Genomic DNA, 17685 nt, shown 5'->3' on the forward strand with positions numbered 1-17685 from the left:
AAAATCCACGTGACGTATTAAGAGGTAGAGTGTCTAAGTGGTAAATTGAGGTCACAGCCTTCACAAGTGACACTAGTGACCTTCTAAAGGAGGCGAGAAGAGGGCTGGGAATGGGGCTCAGAGTGCTTTGCCTGAGACTCCATCTCCAGCGCCATCTAAAACTGGCATGGTGGCAGGCGCCTGTCATCCTAGCGTCTGTGAAGTGAAGGCAGGAGGATCGTAAGTCCAAGAAACACCCCTGTTGACATACCCAAGGGATGTGTCTCCTAGTGATTCCAAATCCACTCAAGTTGACACTGAAGATTAATTACCAGAGCTGTGGTCATCATGGTATTGTGGGCTGTGTGTGTCCCTCAAAGAGACGTGTTAAAGTGTATCTCAGTCAATCCGTGCTGCTCTGAAATAGGGTGTTTGTATATAGTATAAAGTTCACTGTTTGTGTCGTGGTGGCCATGAAGTCCAGGAGCAAGGCTCTGGCTGGCTCAGACACAGTAAAGGGTCTGGTGTTTGTTTCCGAGATGAAGTGACTCCCCCACGTGCTGCCTTCTCACCGTGCATGGAAGAGGCCACTTCCTTTCTCTTTAAGCTTTACTTCATTGAGCAAGACACACTGCTCCAACCTTTGAAACAAGATTATCTGACAGTTTTATGCGTGTATGTGCACACCTGCATGAGTGTGTGAGCATCCCACACACGTGGTGGACAGCTTTGTGTCACTCGGGACTGCAGTTAGAGGTGGCTGCAGGTGGCCATGTGGGGGACCCAGACCTACTGTAAGAGTGAGCGCGTGCCCTCAACCTCCAGGCCATTTCTCCAGATACCTTTTTTTTTTTTAAAGTATGCAACCACCTTTAGTCCTATGTTTAATGAGGATAGAAACTCAGTTTATACTTTGTACAGAAGTTAATGTATGAAAGAAAGGATAATTTGTGTTCCTGTGGGGAAATAACAAAAACAAATCTCCCCTTAAATAATAACATATAAATAACAACAACAAAAAAACCCCCAACAAAAACCAAAAAAAAAAAAGCCCCAAATTAGGTTCCATCTAACTTTTCACTCTTCAGAAGTATGCAACTTAGTGTTATAAGGGACTATTTAAACAGTCAAGTAAATAAGTTTTACATGCACTCGTTGCTTGAGCATTTTAGTTACCAGGCAGAGATATGAATGTCCTTGTATCAATCAAAGAAAAAAAGAGGGGGCTCAGTTTACCTTGTCCTTGTTCCCACATGAGGCTTCTCTCTCTCTCTCTCTCTCTCTCTCTCTCTCTCTCTCTCTCTCTCTCCCCCTCCCTCCCTTCCTTCTTCCCCCCCCCCTCTGTCCCTTTCTCCCTCCCCATTCCCCTCCCCCCCTCTGAATCTGCTTTCTCTGAGAGCAATGAAGTGACCCTGAATCAGCCTTCTCCGACCAGGTGCAGACTCGGAAGTCAGTCCTGTTCTTTCCTCTGCAGAGCTTTAAGGAGCCACTGGGAACACAGTTGGCCATGGCTGCTGAGGTCTTTGAAAGGTCACACAGGAAGCTGGTTGGCAGAGTTCACAAATACCACCAGGAAGGGAGAAAGTTATTTTAAGTAAAATGCATCACCATGCTAACAATGATGTTAAAACCTACAGCTTTGATGTTTGGTCCTTTGAAACAGTAAATTATTGTATAGTTTGACACAAACTTGTTTTTGGATCATTGTGAAAACTTTTGGCTAGTGTATATTACTGTATAGAGGATTCTAAGATGTTACCATAATACCCCCTACCCACCCATCTCTCTCTCTCTCTCTGTGTGTGTGTGTGTGTGAGTGTGTAATATATACAGACACAACAGTGTGAAGTCCATAAGCACGCTGACATGTGTCCACAGTTTGTGAACTTTATATGGGAAGCAGAAATGTTTACACATGAATGGTTTGTGTGCTCATCACCATTGAGCTTGAAATTACTGGTTAATAAAGGTGTGAGTGTTATGTACCTTACCCTAAACTTAGCCTTACTAGAATTTTTCTTTTAAGATTGTTTTTAAATTGTTTGTATCTGTGTCTGGGTATAAGTACATGTGAGTGCAGGCAGTGCCTTCCAGACTCTAGAGTGGATTATTTGGAGCTAGAGTTCCAGGTATTTGTGAGCAGAGTCCAACATGGGTGATGGGAACAAAACTCAGGTCTGTGTCTCTTGACGACACAGAGAGACAATTTCCCATAGATTTTGATGTCCGTATTTTTAAGAACATGATTAAAGGCAATGCCATCAGTCATGTGCTGAACAGTAATTTTAATCTGTAAGTGAAAACCTCAGTGATAACAGGAGTTTCTGTTAGTATTCAGGCATCTGTACTGACCTGCCCTTGGGGTCCTGACAGGACACGCCCTCAGCTGCAATACCACCTGTTTATTTTCACAATGTTCCCTTTTTAAAGGGCCCTGCCCACCTCCCATCCTCCTCCTCCTCTTCCTCCTCCCCCCTCTGCTTCTCTGCCTACCTGTCTCTCCTCTTTCTCTGCTGCTCTCCTCTTCTGCCATTCCACAGAGGCTGGTCTCCCTCCCCAACCCCCCTTTCCCATTCACCCCCCCCATTAAAAGACCCCTCCACCCAAGCTCTGTAGTATGGCATCTTTCTCTTGTGTGCTGAGTTTTTAAATTACAACAGTTACTGATGTAGCAACAACACCCTATCCAATGAATGTCACTTATCTCTCCTGGGGGCTTTTCAGGATGGAGGAGTCCAATGAACACAAGATCTGATTCACAAGAAAATTTTATGCAATTCTTATTAATTTCCTAGGATCTTCGCAAAATGACGACACCCTGATATTTTTATAGACAGAGAATACTAACTTTGTGAAGAAATGGCAGGAGCAGTCTGTGTCTGAAAGAGTATTAAGTTCTAGGGGTATTATTAAGAAAAAGAGATGGTGGAGGGTGCAGGGACTCCAGTAAGATAAGGATTGCTTTGGAGTTTTCTTTTTTCAGGTTCACAGAATTCTCGGTTACCAGGTTCCAGAGAGTAAGGGCATCCCCAGCACTGCTCTGTGAAGTAAGTCCTCCCACAAAGAATCTTGTCCTGCTGCAGGAAGGTAGGCCAGTAGCTCCGTATGAAGGGATTTCAGAGGGAAATTTGCAAGGGGATGATTTGTCATGTCTGAGGGGTGGCTTGTCTTCAACATCTCCAGATTATACATTTACTAGGTTCTAACCATGTGTCAGCACTGAGCTCTGGACACTTGGTGGCTGGGTAGAGTACAGGACCAAGAGTACAGCACACACCCTAGAAGCAAAGAAACACCTCTGGGAGTCTGAGGGGAGGATGCTGCAGGCTCTCTCCTGGAACCCCGGACGCACAGGAGATGCTACAGAGAGGGGCAGTCAAAGAAACAATGACTCTGCATGCAAAAAGTCCCCACATACAAACAGAGAATTAGGTACCAAGTAATTTAGGGTTTCTATGCGCACTGCTTGGTATGATGAGTCGAACGTAAGTTTGTTTGGCTCCTTCTAGAATATACAGTGCCCAGCAGAAAATGAAGAAAACATAGTCCATGGCTCTCCTTCAGGCTGAGTGATGTTTGTCAAGTGTTTTGAGATTGGGAGGCACACGTGTGTCCATTAGCTCACTTCCAGGCAGTCAGACTTCATTATCAGCTTTTTTTTTTCAATATGCATTCAAGGAGGGCTCAGGCTCAGCAACGTGTAGAGGGAAATGAAATAGATAATTAGAATTACAGAGAAGTGGGAAATGCTCTGCTGAGCTTTCTTCACTCAATGGACATGAGTCATCTAAAAATTGTGTAGTTTTTATTACGATAGAATCAGTTCATTTCCTCTGAATGCTTGTATTTACTTTGTTGTCTTACTCCCTTCATTAGGCTGTCAGCTCCATGAGGGAGAGAGCCGCTGACTTTGTTCGCTGCTGCGTCCTTAGCGTCTCCGAAGTCCTAATATGTACACCGAATACTTGTTGAACGGCGTGTTGTTGAATACAGAAAGGAATGTCAACTCAGAAATTCAGCACCAGCAGGCCGTATACACCATGCAGTCTATGGTAACAACGGCGAGGGAATGGATGCCCCAACTCTTCCAGAGGCATTTCTGTTATATAGCTAACTTGCTTAGCTCTGAAATCTTACCTTAATTTTTTTTCATTTCCTAAGTTTAAAACAAAACAAAAACAAAAAACCTTCAGTGCAGGAACTGTGCAGTCCAAGTTTTTGGAAACGCGTTTTCTAACCTTGGGATCCCGGGTAAGGACGGTGTCCCCTGCTGCCCTGTTGATGTGTCACCCCGATGATCTGAGTGTGCGGAAGGCCGGTGCTTCCAAGTCAGAGCTGTGGGCGTCCGGGTGACATCATCCTCACTCCGAAAGGCAGGATCCAGCGCTGCGTCGACCTTGGGCTCGAGTTCATGAAGCATCCCCGGCTCGCCCAGATAGCCCTGCCTCTCCTAGTGTCTCCGGGGCGCCCTTGTCCTCAGGACCTCCGTCGGCGGGTACCCAGGGGCCACTCGGTGACACCTGACGGCGCCCGCGGACCACTACGCTCCTCCCTTCTCCCCTCCTCGCCCCGCCCAGGCGGACTCAGCCGCCCGCCGCCTAGGCGTGTCCCTCGCTGCCCGCCGTAGCCCGGCGCTCGGCCGGCCGCCGTTCCCAAGATGGCCGCGGCGCGCACGGCTCCTGCGGCGGGCTAGAGGCGGAGGCGGAGCCGAGTCCCTCCCGCACCCCGCGGCCCCGGGGCTCCCGCACCGGGCTGCAGCCGACGACCCGCCGCGGCTATGCGGGGCTCGGTGCACGGATGAGAGACGCCACCGCCGAACCGGTGCCCCCTCCCGCCCTCGCCGTCACCCCTGCAGCCGCCATGGAGGAGCCGCGGCCGCCGCCGCCGCCGCCGGAGCCGGAGCCCGAGCCGGAGCCCGAGCGCTGCCCGGCGGCGAGGTGAGTGCACGGCTGCAGCGGTTGCTCCGAGGGAGCCCGGGCTGCGCGCGAAGGGGGCGTGGGGTCCCCTGCTGCGCGCCAGGTGGGCGCGGAGCATCCAGACCTCCGGCGGCGGCGGCGGGAGGGGCTCGGTGCAGCCCGGGACCCCCTCACCCCTGCCCGGGCACCGAGGCCGAGCTCCAGCAGCGACCCCCGGCCCTTGCACTCCTGCTCCCGGGGCTCTGCTGCAGCCTCCCTCCTCCCCCCTCCCGTTTGCCTCCAGACGCCACCGCCGCAGCGCGGGCTGGGCTCTGTGATCTGACTCCAGGAAGGGGGTCCCTCGTTTTCCTCCTTCCAGGGAAGGAGAGGCGTCGTGCCCCTCCGCCCCTCCGCACCCCGCCTCCCAGCCTGCTGTCCCTAGGGAGAAGCTGCGCTTGAAACTGCAGGCAGGGTTCCCTGCTAAGGTCTTTTTTGACTGCCCTTTAGCGGCAGCCGGATGCAGAGTATTGTGCACGCACAATCCGAGGGGTAACGTGTGAAACTTGGCTACCGCAGCAAGCTCCGGGATGGAACTTTGGTGCTCACATCATCTGTTGCGTTCTCTCTCGTAGAAGCTCTGTGAACTGCTTATAGAAGTCTTTACTTTTTAATTGGGAGGTAAACTCACCGTGCCTTGTTTTTTTGTGTTTAAATGCCGCCCCCCCCTCCTTTGCGTCCCAGGATAAGCTTTGGCTGCCCCCTGTCCCCTATAGTGAAAACAGTCACACACACAGCTCCTCCCGGTTACGGTCTTGCCCTGTAATCCCAGGAAGAAGGCAGTTAAATAGCTTTGCTTTTTCCTGCTTGGAGAAATAGCAAATTTATAGCATAGTCAGACCTGGACACAGGGAGTCATTCACATCCTCACTTGTCACCACTGGGTTGCCCGAGAAGCAGCGAAAGTCACTGCTTTAGGTTTCTTAATTCCAAGGTAGTCCTGTGGCGGTTTAAGGGACAGTTTCTTTAAAGACTTAAGACAGAGCGCTAGGACACTCCTTCCAGGATTTTTCAGAAGTTCTGTCAGAAAGTGCGTGATTTTCTTAATGTGTTGAGTTGTGGAGCTATTTTGATTCCTGCACACGTTATTTTTAGAAATAATAAATTTGAGCACTTAATGCTTCGAGGGCTTTGCCACTAACCCATCACCTCTTTCAATTCACTTCATCTTAATTCTGTTAGTCATCTCCTTCACATAGGAGGAAACTGAGGCAAAAGGTGACTAGCATACATAAAGATTAACAGCTGGTAATAAACACAGGTCTGGCTGCATAGTTTGTGCCTTAATTATCATGAGGAGGAGGGATGATTTCATATCCACAGGCCCGACGTTATAATTCTGTGTAACTGTGCGCTGTGTGGAGGGGACTGAACTTGAACGTTGTTAGGTAGACGTGGGAAGGGCAGAGGGAAAAAAATCTGCTGTAAAAATGCCACTTTTCTATTGACAAAGCAGCCTTGCTTTCTGGCCAGGATTCTGTCTCTTTGTTATAATAAAAATAGGTCAGGATGATGGGCTCCGTCCAACTTTAAGTGAACAGCAGTGTACAGAACAAGACGATCTTTGAAATGTTTTTTCTTAGCAACATTGCAGTTGATTTTACAATAGCAAATCTGTAAAGCAGTCTCCCTAGTAGAGCTGCTGCTTTGCCTTTTCGCTGCATAGTCGTCACTACCTCTTCTTCAGTAGGCAGGGGTGACCTCTGGCACGGTTCCTGTAGATCTGTGGTAAGCGGTGTTGCAGGGGGGCCCCAGCTGTCTATATGCCGCCCACATTCTCAACTGTTTACAAGAGGCTCACCGTGCACCTTAAGAACATGCTCGGCGCCTCCTTTCTAACACAATGGAGACCACTCACGTGTTCCTGGTGTTACCAGGTTAGCTGGCTTTCTGACAGAGCAGAATAAAGCTTCTGGCATTGTTGTTCATCTGCTGTACGTGTGTGTCATTGATCAGGAAGGCTGTATTAGCGCACAGGTCTTTTGTAGGAGTCAGGCCTGTGCATGTTGGCCTCCAAAGCTGTATGGCAAGCGCACCACTGCCAGATGCCAGCGCCCAGGACGTCTGCTGTGGGTGCGCTTCGCCCCTGGCGCGTGAGTTACGCAATGAAGGAAGAACACAAAACAGGTTGCCGGCTGACAGTGCTCTGTCATGGTTGGTGCTGACTGGCCACCGTGGATACTTCTAGTCCTTATTTTTGGTAAAGGATTCTCGGAGGTGATTCCAGTTGTTCTTAGAGATTAAGCTTCTGAATAAACATTCCTATTTGTTTTTCAAGCATCTGGGTCAGTTTTAAGAAGATCCCGAAACTGCTTAGGAGAACTATTAGAATTAATTTGAAGTAACTTACTTTTGTGATTTTTTTTTTTAGGTATTTGCATTTACAAAACAAAATAAATTAGGTGTTAAGTCTGATACAATGTTCCTGGCTGTTGCAACCTTTGCTTTGAAATAGTTACATTAAATGTGCCCTCACTGTTCTCACTCACTGGCTTTCTAAAGTACATGCCAATAAATCTCACTATACCTTTTTCTAGCCAGCGGCTCTCTCATTTGCTCTGTGTTGTGGCTTTCTCCTAGGTTCATTGTGGAAATAGGATTCGCTTCATAAAAAGCATTCGAGTATCCTCACTCCCTGGGCAGTCCGATGTAGCAGTCTGTCATCTGGAATCCCTACCTTGAGCTCATTTGTTTCTGACTCAGCTCAGGATGTCACCTGTTCTTGTGAAACTGCAGACTGTTGCTGCGTCCGATGTGCCATGCCTTCGTAGGGGCAGCTTTAGACAGCGAGGAGCAGCCACTCGGAAGCAGTGACCTAGGGCTCCAGCAATGGCAGAAATCTATGTTCTGGTGTGGATATGACTTGATTGTCCCTGGCCCCTCACCTCTTGAGGTCGCTTCATTTCCTTCTTGTGTATCCTCTTAGTGCCTTGAAAGTCTTGTTCTGAGCTCTACCGAACGATAGGGATACACAGGTCTTCCTACTTAATGGATAGATTGCCTTAACTTCCTGCTAGTGAGTTCCTCATTCCTCACAGATTATCTGTTCATAGCATTCTCCTGTCTCCATCTTCCCATTAGAACAGGTGGCATGGATTCTGCTTAAGGACAGTGTAATGTTGTTTATAAGTCAGCAGGCTATTGGGCATGGTTTTATCAAAGGGGAAATGGACGCAGCGTTGGGACAGGAGATTGGTTGGCTGTTGTAGCTCTTCCCAGGTTGGTGTCACGTAGGCAACCAGCAGGTCCAGGTGCTGGGCCTCAGCTCTCTGGGCACAGTGTCTCACTGTATCTCTGGCCTATGTGTGTGTGTGCATGCATATGGGGTCCTCGATTTCAGAGGACCTCATAGTTAACACCAACAGCAGGCTGGAGAGGTCGGCTTGCTCTTCTTGAGCACAGCCATTGCTTGCTGTCTGAGAGACAAGGGTCTTTCTCTTAGGTGTCCCTTTCTCTTGGCTGGACATGGGCTACTTTCCCCACCCCTTGTCACAGATTGGGTTACCTGGTTTGTTTTTAATCTTTAGTCTTACTTTAGATTATGGCAGCCCTTGTTTTTTTCTGATTTAATTTGGGCTGTAGACTGTCCTTACACATGCTTGTCAGGAAACCGTCAGTGGTAGGGTAGTATTTTTTCTCTCCATAGTCCCCCCGTCTCCCACAGAGTCCTTTGGGGAATGGCTTCTGACAAGGTGTGGTGGGGATGTCAGTGCTTGGTCCCTTCCTTGCTACCTTCCTAGCTGCTTTTCCAGTGCGCTCTTCATAAAGGATCGTGATAGTATGTGGTTTTTCTGGATTTGAGTCCCCATTTTAAAAGTTAATTAGAATTCTGTGGCTGTTAAAACCCATGTTGTTAAAGAACATGTAGTGACATGGGAAAGGCTCACAGAGCAAGTCTTTTTGGTGGGTCTTGGCTGCCTGTTTTTACAAAGATCCCCAAGTGCCTCTACTGTCTGATGCACCCTCCTTTGACCTAGTGGAGGAAGCGAATTACCAATAGGATTTGGAGAGGACAGTTGTGAGTGAGGAGCTGCTCAGCTCCCAGCTCTCCTCCTCCTGCCCCCACCTGAAAGCACCTTTCACCCCCCCACCCCCCACAGCTGCCTTGACCCATCGGTACCACCCCTTCTCACAGAGTTCTGCCTGCAGGAATAGACTGTCTGTACGGAACTGGGAGCTGCGAGCTGCGGAGAGGAAGTTCCCATTTGATAACTGAAGCGCATCATCTAAAGTCGAGAGTTAACTTTCCAAGAGGGTTGGTTTCAGATGGTGGTGGGAACTCCTAGAGAAAGGTGGAGCCTGCAAGAGTCTTGGGCTAGTTATTTCCCTGTATGCCCAGTGGATTCTCCCTTGCTCTTGTTTTGACTTGTAACCTAGTAAGTTCTCCCCTCCCTCCCTCTGGTATGGTATATGTGTTCACATGTGTATGCATGTGTGAATGCATGCACCTGCGTGTGCACGTGTGGACGATAGACAGTAGTGTTGAGTATCATCTCTTTCCATTGTAGTTTTTGGGACAGAGTTCCTCACAGAAGCTGAAATTCTCCATTTCATCTAGATTGGCTGTCTAAGGAGCTCCTTGTATATCCCCCACCCCCCACGACCCCAGCACTGGGGTTACAGATGTCCATCGTGCCTGGCCTTTATTTGGGTGCTAGGAATCTGAACTCAATCCCTTATGCTTGCAGAGCAAACACTTTACTCACTGAACCCTCTATTCAGCCCCAAATTCTCTATTAAAACTATAAATTTGATTAGGTGCCTTAAAATCCTAATATATAATCTGATCTCATTTTAAAAACCACACATGGAAAGAAACATCAGAAACACTCATTTTTTCTATATCTTTTCATAATGAGCAAGTTGTGCTTATTTTAAAATAAGACATTATAGGACTTAGATCTATATGTATGCATATGTGTGTATGTATGTAGTATATGTATTTGCACACATGTGTATAGGTACATGTGCCCATGCATATTCTTGCAGAGGCTACAGGAGAATATCAGATATCTTCCTAAATTGTTTTCCACCTTACTCCTTCCTTCCTTCCTTCCTTCCTTCCTTCCTTCCTTCCTTCCTTCCTTCTTTCTGAGACAGAGTCTCTTACTAAATCTGAAGTTCAGCATTTTGGCCAGGATATCTATTCAACAGGCCTCAGGATCTGCCTGTTTTCTGCCCCAACCCCAGTTGCTGGGGTTATAGGCATGAGTTTTTACATGGGTGCTGGGGATCTGAACTCAGATCCTCTTGGTTTCATGGCAAACACTCTTAATCGCTGAACTGTCTCTCCAGTCCCCAAATTCTTTTAAAATTTTGTTATTTTTATTCATGTGTCTGTATATGTGTGTCTAAGAGTGTCTGCTGCTTGTATGAAGTTTCCTGTGGGGAACAATAGGCGGCGTGGACTCTCGATGGTGCTGGAGTTACAGTAGGTTCTGAGTCATCTGATGATAGCCCCAAATTCTTAGCTACTACGTTTATTATTTAAGTCTCTTTATTTTGAATTTTTGCTAAAAAATTGAAATTTATGAGTTTCCATATACCACATGAAGAGAATATTGTTACTGAATTTTAAATGGACTTAAAACTCATTTTATTAATTTTTGGTGTGTGTGAATTACCCAAGTTGATTAAAAGCAAGCTGGTTTTCTTTAGCTGTTCAGTTCATCTTCTGTTAGAGGGTACTTGAGTGGAAACAAAAGAAAGGGCTGGTGTCCTGATGGTCTTTCATATTTATGGAGAGCTTACTGGGAGCCCTTAACTACCCTCCCAACACGTGTGTCATGTTAAAAGCTTCCTCTCTTTGCAGTGGCATATTTGAGAGGGCCCTCATTCTGCTGGTGTGTGTGTGTGTGTGTGTGAGTGTGTGTGTGTGTGGTGGGCGTGTGTGTGTCTCTGTGTGTGTGTGTGGTGGGCGTGTGTGTCTGTGTGGTGTGTGTGTGTGGTGGGCGTGTGTGTGTGTGTGTGGTGTGTGTGTGTGTGGTGGGCGTGTGTGTGTCTCTGTGTGTGTGTGTGGTGGGCGTGTGTGTCTGTGTGGTGTGTGTGTGTATGTGTGTGTGGTTGTTGGGCGTGTTCTCAGATCTCTGCAGACCTCAGCCTCCTGGGGCAGCGTTTGCTTTCCAGCGTGGGTTCACTGACAGCTGGGTGGAGGCAGCCTTTTCATTCGCAAGCGTATTCACTTGCTCTGTTTTGCAGACCTCAGTGTGCGTGTTAATCTCCTTGATCTTACAGAGGGCACATGTCGATAAAGCAGCAGCAGTGAGTGCTTTTAAGAATGTATTAGGCATTCTGTCAAAGCGTTTCATACATGGATTTCATGTCAGCGCTATTTCAGAAGGACGGAGCCGTCTGTAGAGAAACGTGAACCCTGAGCATGAAGCTGACAGGTTGCTGCTTTAGGGAGCTCTTTGCTTGTGAGTCGTTTGAAGATGCTGTGCTGGGATTTTTGACAGAGGATTGCTAGAGAATGGCTTAGAGAACTTAGTAGAAATTGTTAACCTTTTTAGTCTTTTGGTGGGGAAAATTAAAAAAACATTTAATACATGTATTTAAAATTTAAAGTCTTTTTTTTTAATGAGTTGTGTTCTCATGTAGCTCAGGATGGCTTCAAATGTCCTATGTAGCCTACCTTGGACTTTCAGGTTCTAGTCTTTCTGCCTCTCTTTTGGGGTGCTGAGACTACAGGTGTGTGCCACCATGTCTGGTTTATACCATCTGGAGGTTGAACCTAGGGCTCCATGCATGCTAGGCAAGAACTCTACCGACTGAACTATGTCCTAGCTACCAGAGTCGAAGTTCTTAAGTTTGTTAGCATATGTTTCTAATGCAGAATAATGTATTTCACAATGGCTGCATGTTTCCCGTGTTCTTTGATCATAGTCATCTCTCTCATTGCTCTTTCATATGTCTTAATAATTTCTTCCTCTTTCTGTGTGATCATCCTGATAAAAATGTAGATGAATATAACTTAACTTGATTTTCTCATTAAAAATTTGAAATAATTTGTTCTACATACAGTTTTCTACTTAAATGAAGAATTATGCATTTACTGAGGCAAGTCTCAGGGATGGTAGGCCCTTTAATGCTCATTCATCCAGCTCCTCAGCCATGAGGAGTTTTAGAGTAGGAGGGACTTGGAAGGACACACACTGTGTCTCCAATTGTAAGAAGAGGAAGAAGTCTACCGAGACTGTGGCTACACCAGGTTATAACTTAGGACCAGGGCTCCAAAATTGCTTCTGACTCCCTTTATCACCCTGAGTCGAAGGCGCCCTTTAGTCCCCTGACTTACATAGCCGGGCTTCAGCTCAGCCCACAGGAGCAGTGCCTTGGCCATACGGCTGTGATGTGTTCTAGATGGGCCAGCTAGGTGGCCATGATGTGTTCTAGGTGGATCAGTTAGGCTTTCTAGGATCAGTTCTAGGGAATATTCTTTTCAGGAAAAAATGAGAGAAAGATTGAGATAGAGGGAGAGGGAGGGAGGGAGAAAGGGGAGAGAAAAGAAAGGAGAGAGAGAGAGAGAGAGAGAGAGAGAGAGAGAGAGAGAGAGAGAGAGAGCTCATTTTACATAATTTTTCCCTCATGAAAATGTTGGACCCGGGTTATAGATGCACTGGAGCACAGTCGATTTTACATCAGAGGTTGATCTTTTCCAGGCTGTCTTTACAACAGGCAGGCAGTAGCTCAGGAACTCCAGTAGGATTGTGACCTACAGTAATAAATTGTGCAGAAGTTTGAATGTACTGTATAGTAGAGATGCATATGAAACACTTGACCCTGTAGTACATAATCTGTAGTAATTATCTGCTGTACTTAATGTTGTTTATCATGACCTGATAAGTTTATTCTAAAACTTACAAGTGGATTGTGACTTTGATTTTGAAATGCATGGTTGTGCTAAAATCAAAAGGGATGCCGTCGTGCCTTTTACTTTGTGCCTTGAGACTGAGTCAGGAGAACACTTAAGAGACTATCATGGCTTGCATGTGAAATGTCTTCAGTAGGCTTATATGTTTGAATACCTGGTCCTGTTGCAGGTGATATTGGGGAGGCTGTGGGCCCTCTGGGCATTAGGCCTGCCCTTGACCCCATAGGGCCAGGGGTCAAGGTTTGAAGGTTGTAGGTGGGTGAGCTTCCATGTAGAACTCCCTGCTTCCTGGTCTGACAAGATGTAAACAAGCTGTACCCCAAGATGTACTTCCCCTTCATGATGGACCATGTTCCCTGAACCCCGAGTCAAAACTCCTCCCTTAGATAGCTTGTCAGTATTTGTCACAGTGCAGAAATTGTACTCAGAAGTAAGGCCATTACTATGACTGTGTGATCTGCAGGCTGTTACTATGACCATGTGATCTGTAAGGCTATTACTATGACTGTGTGATCTGTAAGGCTGTTACTATGACCATGTGATCTGCAGGCTGTTACTGTGACCATAGTCTGTGTGAGTCTGTTTACTATGACCATAGTCTGTAAGGTCATTACTATGACTTTGTGATCTGTAAAGTCATCACTATGACTGTGTGATCTGTAAGGCTGTTACTATGACCATGTGATCTGCAGGCTGTTACTATGACCATGTGATCTGTAAGGCTGTTACTATGACCATGTGGTCTGTAAGGCTGTTACTGTGACCATAGTCTGTGTAAGGCTGTTTACTATGACCATAGTCTGTAAGGTCATTACTATGACTTTGTGATCTGTAGGTCATTACTGTGACTATGTGGTCTGTAAGGTCCTTACTTTGACCGTGTGATTTGTAAAGTCAGTCAGTACTATGACCGTGTGATCTATAAGGCTATCAGTAAGACCATGTGATCTGTAAGGCTGTTACTATGACCATAGTCTGTAAGGCCATTACTATGACTTCACGGTCTATAGGTCATTGCTGTGACTGTGTGGTCTATAAGGCCATTACTATGACCATGGCCTGTAGGTTTATAGAACTGGTTTGTGGAAAAATTTGGAGTTGCAGGCAAAAAAGTTCTAGAACATTGTGAGCAGAGCTCACATTGTACTTGGAGTTGGGAAGACCAGAATATCAGTGTGCATGTAGACAGGAGGTGTCAGTGGAGGACAGGAATCTGCCGGAGATGGGCTAGTGGCCATTCCTGTCACATTCTGGGAAGAACCTGGCTGTTTGTGCACTGGAGACTCCAGTGCGCTAAAGATGTCAGGAATGTTGCTTCCTGGAACAAATTAGAGTGAGACTGAATTCAAAGCTAGTGAGTGGGTGAACTTATTTGGTGGCAATGAGTTCAGCGCAGCCTGGCATCAAGGGTTCTGCTCCGTTGTTGCTGCTTTGGTCAGGTTTGCGGTGAGTTTCCAGAGTGGAGCAGAAAGGCGTGAGGGGGTGTGCGCCTTGGAAGTAAAAGAGCGAGTGAGTGTAAAGTTTGGACAGAAATGCAGCTAATGAAGCTGTGGTAACTGTGAAGCCATTTCTGTCACTGACAAGAAAGCGTCTCCAGGGTGCTGTGCTCCACAGGGTCACCTAGTGGAGTGTTTCCCCGGCTTCGGCTGTGTAGGGACTTAGAGGCCACTGCAGCTGTGGTGGCAGCTGATCACAGGGTACAGGCAGACCCTGGCGCTGCCATCCATGTAGTACTGGTCTCATGTGTGGGGGTCAGCATATGCAGGAGTTGTGAGGGCGGGGAGGTTTGCACCAAGGCCCCAGGCTGAGCTAGGCAGTGTGTATGTAGCGGGGTCGGCTTCCCTGTGCGGAGCTCCTGCGTAGGCTGTCGGTGAAGCCGTGAAGGTGAAGTCTAAAAAGCACCGGAGACTCAGACTCCAGTGTGCAGGGATGGCAGAAACGTGGGCTCCCTGGGAGAGCGGAAGGTGGCTGGTGACGCGTGCTGCAGGCACCACGGGCATCGGGGCGAGGCTCACAGCCCCTTTGCAGCCCCAGCCATGTCACCAGGAGCCCCAGGGATGGACACAGTGCTCCAGGCTCCCCACTTGTCCTGCTGTGCTCCTGCTTCGCTGTGGCCGGTCTCTTTGGAAACGGGGATCTCTACTTGGTGCTGTTCTATATTGGAAGTACGTGTTTTGATTTCATTTTGCAGGGGTCAGACTTACAAAACGGCCTTTTGAGCGAGCAGGGTAGGAACTGTGAGACGGTTTGAAGCATGGACTAGATTTGTTCCGCATCACAGATGGCCATGTGTCCGTAGGGTCTGTGGCAGACTGTTAGGGCTTCAGTGGGAAATTTCCTCTGCAAGCTCACAGCTGGTCCCCAGCCAGTGGCACCGTGTGGGGAGGTTGTGAAAAGTTTGGGGCCTGGGGCCTAGCTGGCAGGTGCAGGCTATGGTGCTGGGCTTGAAGCTCTAGGCTAGCTCTGCTTGTGTGTGGAGCTCTGAGTCCTGTCCAGTGAGATTCAAGTAAACCGCACCCCAAACCTCTGCTGCCATGATGGACTGCATTCCCTGGCCTGGGAGCCAAACCAAACTCCCCATCGACTTGCTTCTCTCCGGTATATGGTCACCTTGACGAGAAAAGTTAGCACAGTAGGGACCAAAAGCAATTTGGAGGACAACAGGCAAAATCTCGTACTGCTAATGTCACTCACTGTTGTTACACAGGCCAGGCCTTTGTAGCGGGTGGAACAGGTGGTTCTTATGCTGTTCATCCCTGAAACAGGATGAGTCTGAGACTGCTTTAAAATTTAGGATTTATTCCGGAGAGTAACACTGGGTTGGGATATATGAGTCCCTTAGGTGATCATTTAACTTTTCTCTAGAACACTGACCCGTGTTTAAGATTTTTCAGATAGTGTAATTCTTAAAGATGAAAACTGGAGCTCATTTTTCATTGATGTGTGTGCATGTGTGGGAGATGGAGGGAGAGGGGGAGAGAGGAGAGAAAGAGAGATGGGGAGGGAGGAAGAAAGGGAGGGAGAGAGAGACAGGGAGGGAGGGAAGGAGAGAGGAAGGCCGTGAGTGAGCGAGCGAGCGAGGGATAGACTAGGAAACAGCAGTGTTGGCCTCATCCTTTCTCAGGCTCTGCCTACTTCAGGTCACCCTTGACATCTCTGTTGCCCTAGGTTAGGGTCCCTTGTGTGTGTCCTTGGAGCTCTCTAGTTCTTTGTGATAGTGTGTCACCCTCCACACGCGAGTGTCTGTCCTCTCACTGGTGTATTGTTGCTCGCTGTAAATAAACATGAAACTCCTTGAGGGCCAGGACAGGAAGTTCTGTCGCTTCCTGATCTCATGTACTGGCTGGGGGCTGACTTGCTACCACTGATGCTTCTGGCTGAGGGCTGCAGTACCCCTGTTGCCGAGAGTGTAGGCTTTGAGTGTGACCCTTTGCTAACTCACTATGATTGGGGGAAAGTTATTTAACCTCTCTCTATTTCTTCTGAAAAGCAAAGGCCATGGACCTCCTGGGTTGTTACGGACTTGTCTGTAGTGAGTGCTCAGTGTCAGTGCCATTATTATGTTTCTGGTTTCTTTCTTTGTGGCGTAAGGTAAAAGGAAGTGGGAGCTCACTGCGATTGTCTTTAAAAGCCATCCATCAAATACCCCCTGAAACTAGAAATTCCCCCCATCTGCAGAGGCTGAGAAGATTGAACCTTTAGTCCCAGCTTTTCCGTAGCCCCCTTTGTCTCCAGTTGTGACTTCTTGTGCACCCCCTGCCCCGCTTGGAATTTTGGAAGGTGCTTGGCAGGACCTAAGTCATGTTGCTAAACTCTCTGGTGTGTCCACTGATGAAATATCTTATTGCAGTAAGGGGGGACAGCCAGCTTTTTCTTTGGAAGTTCTCTATTTTCCATTTAACTGCATGTTTTTGTGTAGCTTAGATTATTCCATTTTTAAATGTTATACACTATATTTAAGAGTAATTTTTTTTCATCAAATTGATGCAGTTCCTTCCCAGAAAAGCCCATTAAAGTAGTGAACTGCTCACTAATTAGAGTAGCCAATTAGAAAGCCAGTCCCTTGTAGAAAGATAAGACAAGCTCGAAGACTCAGCCGCCACTGCGCCAGGCCACCTCAGTACCCATCCTTGGCACTGTGAAAATGGTGAGTAACAGTGATGTTTGCCACGCTCGGACTGTCTTGTAGGTCTGTTTGCTCCTGTACAGTTTATAACTCATCATACCATTCCCTGTGGCATAACAATGGCAGGCATGTTCTTATTTATATGATACAACCTTGTGGATTACGTCATAGCATATTTATTTATTTTTTGTTTTTCGAGACAGGGTTTCTCTGTATTGTCTTGGAGGCTGTCCTGGAACTCGCTTTGTAGACCAGGCTGGCCTCGAACTCAGAGATCCACCTGCCTCTGCCTCCGGAGTGCTGGGATTAAAGGTGTGCACCACCGACGCCCGGCCACATCACAGCATATTTATATTGCCAATGGTTTGTAACTTTTTATGACTCGATACAAACATCAATGCGCATCTTCTAGTATTGCATTTCTTAAGGATAAACTTGTGGTTCCTAATGTAGAATTTTAAAGCGCTGGAAACGTGTTGCTGCATAGAAATGCACCTCTACTGTTGCGCACTCTAGAGTGAAGGAGTCTGCGCTGGCGGTGTAAGTACAGAGGCAGTTGGAGGTTTTAGGAGTTGTGTAGATGGTGTATTAGTCTATTTTTATTACTGCAGGTGACATACCTGGGCCAGACCAGTTTTATGAAGAAGTTTACTTGGCCTAAACTTCTGAAAGCCAAAGGTTCAAACATCGCATCACAAGCTCTGGGCACGGCCCATTCTGGCTTCATCATTTCATGGCAGATAGCAATGGCTGGGATC

The 17685-nt window shown here is 47.4% G+C and overlaps 1 protein-coding gene across 3 annotated transcripts in view; it reads left to right on the forward strand.

Moving 5' to 3' along the window:
* Positions 1-4612: 4612 nt before the first annotated feature.
* Positions 4613-17685, forward strand: part of Map3k4 (mitogen-activated protein kinase kinase kinase 4) — a 91413-nt gene continuing 78340 nt past the window's right edge. Inside the window, exon 1 of one of the 3 annotated variants that reach the window (XM_040758171.1) lies at positions 4613-4916. In XM_040758171.1, coding sequence (XP_040614105.1) covers positions 4777-4916 — 140 coding nt within the window. In that variant the 5' untranslated portion in view covers positions 4613-4776. The remainder of the gene's footprint in view (positions 4917-17685) is intronic. The other 2 variants (XM_040758169.1, XM_040758170.1) reach the window with 2 other exon arrangements.

This window comes from Mesocricetus auratus, unplaced genomic scaffold (genome assembly GCF_017639785.1).
Source record: "Mesocricetus auratus isolate SY011 unplaced genomic scaffold, BCM_Maur_2.0 Super-Scaffold_100018, whole genome shotgun sequence".
In the NCBI taxonomy this organism is placed as follows: domain Eukaryota; kingdom Metazoa; phylum Chordata; class Mammalia; order Rodentia; family Cricetidae; genus Mesocricetus; species Mesocricetus auratus.